The 7,484-nt window shown below is 31.7% G+C and overlaps 1 protein-coding gene across 1 annotated transcript; it reads left to right on the forward strand.

The window, feature by feature from the left end:
- Positions 1-793: 793 nt before the first annotated feature.
- Positions 794-6,693, forward strand: LOC147064292 (uncharacterized). The gene is made up of 2 exons (XM_085958691.1): positions 794-993; positions 6,059-6,693. The coding sequence occupies exons 1-2, from the start codon at positions 819-821 to the stop codon at positions 6,691-6,693; spliced, it is 810 nt and encodes a 269-aa protein (XP_085814817.1). The 5' UTR covers positions 794-818.
- Positions 6,694-7,484: the final 791 nt, after the last annotated feature.

Consider the following 7,484-nt stretch of genomic DNA (forward strand, 5'->3'; position numbering starts at 1 on the left):
ATTTTTTCGGACTAAAGTAATAAATTATGTCATACAATATGTGCCTTATTGTGTTCGACAAACAAGAATTTATTTATTGCACTATCCGAAGAATTTAAAAAAAACTTTTTTTTGTCGCCAGTGGCGAACTAAGAAAAATAAAATATAAAAATATAATATGTAAACATTACCTACATAATTATTAAGTATTTCTTTTTTACCATTTTACCTATATTTATTTTTTCCACTATTGCTTGATTTGGAATAGAATTCTGTTATATTATATCGAAAGCGTTTTTTAATTTGATGATATTTTCATAGTGTAGAAATTATTTTTAATGACTTTCATGCGGATTTTTGTTAGCTATACGCAAATGCAGACATAGTCCAAATAAGCATTAAGCATTCAAGTGAATCTTTCTGGTTGCAAACAATTCATCATGACTTCGACAACAATAACAATACAGAACATGATAAAACAGAACAGCCAGGTTTTCTCCAGGTGTTCTGTTTTGTCACTGTCCTGTTTTGTCATGGAACCATTTTTTTAATGAAAAATACCCACTCATCCGGTCATGAGTTTGTCATTGGTAAATAAAATTTATTAGGCCTTTCTGAACATAATTATGTGGTTAATCAGTAATATTTCTTAATACGCGCCCCCATAAATTTCAGCTTTCAAAAGTTCGGTCCTGGCAGATTTCTTGAAACGGCTTTGTTTTAAAAAAATACCAAATACTTACCATTTTTGTTTTTTCGCTAACCCTTTTATAGAAAGTTCTTTTACTTAAACTAAATAACAATTAGTTTAGTTCAGACTACGTTGTGATTAAGACGTTATGGATTGTGACACGGATTCATTTATTGTGGCGATCAAAAACCACCCATGTCTTTGGAACTATAAGTGTGCAGACTATAGCAATAAAATAATTAAACAAAATGCGTGGGTGAGTTTGTGTAAAGAAATTATACAGGATTTCGAGGAGAAGGAAAAAAAAGAGAAAACTGCAATTGGTAAGTGTTTATATTTTTTATACATAGATACAACAATTGAAACAATATAACAACAACAACAAAAATACTAAGTATCTGCTATCGGTATTAACATTTGAAATATAATTTCACGATTTTTTTATACAATACCTACATTTCATAGGAATCAGTTTCATCAACTAAAAATTTAAAACCAAGATAGGGATTTAATGATTAACCTATCCGAACAACAGTATTTTTCTTGGTACGAACTAATTATTTGAGGTATACCTAGTTGTTATATGCGCATTTGGAGGGAAAATTGTTTTTCTATACCTACTTACTAATGAATATGTATAATTTAAACATTTCTTATACAGTAAATAATAGATTGATAATTGTTTTGGTGTAAATAATAAATTTTAATGCAGGTGTCTTGTAATATTACCCTTTCAAACATATAAGTACCTAATATCATCCCAGTGTAAATGTCTGAATGGACGCAAGTGTATTTATAAATCATAAATGGCAAAATACCATATACATATTTCTATACTCTAAGCATATACTATTAATAAATCAATCGTAGTTGGAGATCATTGATTATTGCGACTATTGTGCTTGAATGAAGTCATTATGAATAATTGTATTAATATGTATATTTATATTTGTATATAAAACCAGATCAAATGTTTCTTATACACATAAATTTTGCGTGTAAACAATGGATTGGTTGATTTGAAACCTTTAGTAAGTAGGCATTATTGAAAATACAAAGATGGCAATACCTACCTACTTTAACTTTTACTATAGATAAATGCTGTTATTTAATTCATTTAGGATATTAATGATTTTTATAGATAAGTACGTAGTAGCGTAAAGACCCAATGGGTTGGGCGAATGGCTAACAAGTGACAACATTCTTTGTAAAAAGTTTATTTATTAATATAATTTCCATTCAATGGAGCCCAATGTATTGCGCTATGGAGCAAAAATGTTAATTATTTAGCTAGTTCCAGTACAAGCGATTGTTTAATACCTTTCAGACTTGTTAATTGATAATTTTAACAATAATGATGCACTATAGATTTTTTTTTGTTTTTAATACAAGTAAATAATTTGGACAAAACTAAAAAATAAAGCAATTATTGAAAATTTTTAAGAACTTTTCAACACTTAACTACATATTAGACAATTTTGACATAGGCACTTCTTTTACATAGATCCAGATTTATAATTCCTTGTGTAATATATTGGAATCATGTAAGTATAGATAATTGATGATTTTTATTAGTAATAATATGTAGTGCCAGCTATTTATTGGTGGGAATTAGGAAAACATTATATTAGGTAGGTATATCTATAAGTCATAGTAGTAGTAGTAGTAGTAGTAGTATAGTCAACAACCACGTGATAAAGAATATGTTATTTTCAATATTTACATTATGTATCATAAATATGCATTAAAGTTTCTAACATAAACGAAACGCGCATTCAATATTGGCAATATTCGAAGACACTAAACGGGCTTAGTATTTCTTGCGTTGCTGGCTTCAGATTCTTGGTCGATGGTGACTGGCTTTCGCATATCTTATTACTCAGTTCTGTGGTATGACCTATATATATTTAATATTACATATTATTACACATTATTATTAAACATTACATATTATTATTTATAAATCATGTATGTGTGAATACTTAGTAAACAGAATACAGTAGGTACCTAGCTAAATAATTAACATTTTTGCTCCAAAGCGAAACACATTGGGCTCCACTGGAATGGAAATTATATTAATAAATAAACTTGTTGCGAAGAATGTTGTCACTTGTTAGCCATTCGCCCAACCCATTGGGTCTTTACGCTGTATTAACATACAATGGTTTCAAATGTTTTAATCAGATTATTATAATCTGATTAAATCATTTGAATAAAAAAAATATAGATATTATATGAAAAATGTTCTCTTGGGTATAAGTATAAAAAAACAAATCAAATGTTCTCCTACACATAATTTTGCATGCGGACAGTAGACTAATTGAATTAAAACTTATTGTAAGTAGGTGTTATTGAAAATACAAAGATAGCAATACCTACTTTAAATTTAAAAAATAAATGTTTTTACCGAGGTATACCTATAGACTCCAAAGTAGAATGCAAGAACTCGCGGATGTCAGTCAAACGGTCGGTCTAAAGATAAATGTCTCAAAGACAAAAGTGATGAGGAACTGTTTTTCGGACCCTGCAATTATCTGTATTTCTGGCACCCAACTCGAGCAAGTCAGCAGCTACGTCTATCTCGGACAGCAGGTGTCCATAGACGGAAGCATGCACGATGAAATTGCTCGAAGAACAAAGCTCGGATGGAGTGCTTTCGGACGTCTGAATATTATCTTCAAGAGTGACCTACCATTATGTCTTAAGCGTAAGGTGTTCAACCAATGTGTGCTACCCGTGCTCACGTATGGCTGCGAGACGTGGACCCTCAACACGAGAGATGTCCAAAGGCTAAGAGTCACACAGCGAGGCATGGAGAGGTGCATGTTGGGCATCACGCGAAAGGACCGTAAGAGGAACGAATGGGTTAGGAAGCAGACAAGAGTACGCGATGTAATAGACGTTGCCAAACAGCTGAAATGGAGATGGGCGGGATACATTGCTCGCCGAAAGGACGGCCGCTGGACAAATGCCGTCATCCAGTGGTACCCAAGGGGTACGAAACGGCCACAGGGTCGCCCTAAAAGCCGCTGGATTGACGAACTGGTAAAGTTCGGCGGAAATACGTGGCAGCGAACGACACAGGACCGAGAGAGTTGGAGAAAGCTTGGGGAGGCCTTCATCCAGCAGTGGATTGACCCCGGCTGATGATGATGATACCTATAGATAAATGCAGTTATTATTTCTTAATTCATTTAGGATAATATTGATCTTTATATATAAAGTACGCAGTACCTACCAATATGTCCTAAATATAATTAAAAATCAATAACTAAAATGTAGTGTTTTGAAATAAATCAATTACAAATCCGTTGTATTTTGGTGGTGATATTATGGAGACTGCATTTCATAAAAAAGACAAAAGACGTTTCAAGATGGTAATGATTTTGTATAGAAATTATGTCAGTTTATTGTGTAGGTTTCTTCTATTATTATTGTGTGCACAAAAAACATTTGGCCACTGTAATATACCTAATATCCGGAGTTAGGGTTTATAAATAAATGTACCTACCTTCCTATATAGATAAATGGTGTTATTTAATTCATTTTGAATACTACAATACAAAACTACATATAAATAATATAGCTACCTATATGATATAATTGTATTTATAATATACTTACCTACCAATTAATTGTCTGCTGTGTGTCCCTTGTATTACGATGGTTTTATTACGTAATGTTATACGTTATATTTTGACATGAATATTGTAGGTTAACCGAAATTAAAACTACATTGTCCATAATATTATTTTAAATAATAATCAAGAAAAATAATAAGAACACACATTTTCTATAGTACTATAATAAAATTTCAACATATTTGGTAGTTAATTAAAATAAAACGCAATAAGCCACATAAGACACATTTAAAAAACCAACGTGTATTTTGGTACATCCGCGGCATCGAACCCACTCTTCATAAACGACCGCTCCCCCAACTTGGGCACAAATATTTAAAATTAAAGTAGGTACTACGTACTTATCTAGAAAAATCAATAATATCCTAAATGAATTAAATAACAGCATTTATCTATATATACCTATGTACCTATATACATTTATGTTTTAAATTAAAGTAGGTAGGTATTGCCATCTTTGTATTTTCAATAATGCCTACTTACTAAAGGTTTCAAATCAACTAGTCCATTGTCCACACGCAAAATTTATGTGTATAAGAAACATTTGATCTGGTTTTATATACAAATATAAATATACATATTAATACAATATAATATTTTACCAATTACCACCAATAGCTGTTGATAATTTATACCATTAAAGTGCAATATTACTTACTAATATACTAATACTAGCTAATACTAATATATTACACAGGGAATTATAAAATATATTACACAGGGAAAAATATGGCAACACTGGTACCAGATGAAGGTAACCATGGAGATAGAAATAGGAGAAAAAATAATATATTTAACTAAGACTATGATGCATATTATTTATATTCTACTATATTGCCACTCTAATTTCCCTTCATCGCTCACAAAATAATCTGAAAATTGGTCTCGCATTGAAATTATCATTCTTGTTTCTTGCCGATTAGATGGTTGTCCAACATTTTGGAGAACTAATGGTAAAGCAATATTTTTTAAATTATGACCATCTCTTTCACGTACAAAATTATGCAGTATACAACACGCTTTTACTATGTCTGTGGAGAAAGCAACAGAAACATCGAATGGTCTGTGAAAGATTCTCCACTTATTTGCTAAAATTCCAAATGCGCATTCAATATTTCTCCTTGCACGAGATAAACGATAGTTGAACACCCTCTTTTTTTCATCCAAATTTTGCCCGCCGTATGGTCTTAACATGTTTTCTGATAAGCTAAAAGCTTCATCTCCAACAAACAAATATGGTAATAATGGCCCATCATTTGAGATTTGTCGAAGTGGTGGAATATTGAGAGTATTTTCCTGTATCTTTTTATATAATACGCTTTCTTCAAAAATAGTTGGATCAGAGTTACGACCGTAAGATCCTATATCGACAAATGTGAACATTTGATTTGAATCACATACGGCGAGCAAGATCAATGAAAAATATTTTTTATAATTATAATACGAAGAGCCGCTATCAGCTGGCTTAATAATTCTGATGTGTTTCCCATCAATAGCTCCAATACAGTTAGGGAAATTGGCATGCGTCTTGAAGCCTTCCGAAATCTTGAGCCATTTCTCTTCAGTTGGTGTTGGAATGCAACTACCTTTCAGGGTAAGCCAAATTTGTTGGCAAACATCTCGAACGATCAGCCTTATTGTAGAGAGTCCACATCTATAAGAATAATGTAGATCCGAGAACGAACACCCAGTGGCTAAATATCTGAAACAGGAAAAAAATCAAACTGTATTTTTTTTTAAATTTCAGCACAACAACTTCAACGAAAGTGGAAAAATTTAAAGGACGGGTTTCACAGAGATGTCACTAGAAACAAGAAAATTAAAAGTGGATCCGCAGCACCTCGCCAACGACCATATGTATACTTCAAACAACTGTCATTTTTGATGCCGCAAGTTGAAGACAAAGGGATGACTGTGGGAAGTTTAGACGCAGAGGATTTAAGAGAGGAAAATTACGAGATTACTCCCAGTAAACCAAAAAAGAGTAAATATATGATATCACCCCATGACAAAGTCATCGATTGTTTGGTTAAACGATTTGAAGTGAAGATGGATAAGGAACAATCGAGTAACAGCAATGAAAACATTTATAACCATTTCTTCTTCCCGCTGCGAGAAGATTTTAATACTATATCAAATACATACAAATTGGATGCAAAAGTAGAAATTATCGAGGTGCTGAAAAAATATAATTCAATGACACGCGCTGAAAACCGTAACAATTCCTACAATAATCCTGTACCTTCAACGTCTAAATACACGGCTGCTTTCTCCACTCCACCCACTTTCTCCTTATCCTCTCATCAAGAGACCGGGCAACCGCTTTCCCCATCGTCCGACAAAAGTGACAATTCAGCAATTTTCGACGACATTTTCGATTAATATTATAGTAGGTACCTAACTAATCTAACAGCGGTTTTTTATTTGCACAGTTTGTTTGTTTTGTGTAGATTTTAGTAATCATTTTATATTATTTTATGTAACAATGTAAGTATATAATGCCGGGTCCACACTGGCAACATGTTGCGCGACAACCTCGTTAAATTTTACGATAAGTATGATAATTATCGTAAAATTTAACGAGGTTGTCGCGCGACATGTTGCCAGTGTGGACCCGGCATAAGAGTATCTTTTATCAAATAAACATTTAAAACATATTATTAATAAACGTTCTTTTATTTATTATTAATATATATTTAAAAAACCATAATTAATATAAATATACATTTACCTATACAAGTACACAGGCAGATACCTATCAATAGTAGTAGGTAGGTATTCATTATTCTCACTTTAATAATATATTATTATTACCCATTTCCATTTTAATGTGTCTATAGAAGATAAAGGTGTCAGTCAACTAATTAGAAATAAATGAAATAAGTACATACTACAAAATAAATAATAATGGTTTAGTATACCTTATAGTTATGGCGAGCCTTTCTTCTGGTGAAATACTTTTTCTCATAACTGTGTCACATCTTTTTATTTTATTTTGTAAAACTGCTAGTAATTGTTGAAATGCGCACAATGACATTCTGAAATAGTTAAAAAATTTTGATTCATCTGACTTTAATTGAACAACTAAGTTATAAAAACTTCCTTCACTAAACCTATTTCTTAATATAGGATGTATCCAAAATTTCCTATTTTTTGTAAGCTTTTTCTCTCTA

The sequence above is a fragment of the Rhyacophila brunnea genome, unplaced genomic scaffold (assembly GCF_057557595.1).
Source record: "Rhyacophila brunnea isolate RB1 unplaced genomic scaffold, BYU_Rbru_1.0 scaffold_8, whole genome shotgun sequence".
Taxonomy (NCBI): domain Eukaryota; kingdom Metazoa; phylum Arthropoda; class Insecta; order Trichoptera; family Rhyacophilidae; genus Rhyacophila; species Rhyacophila brunnea.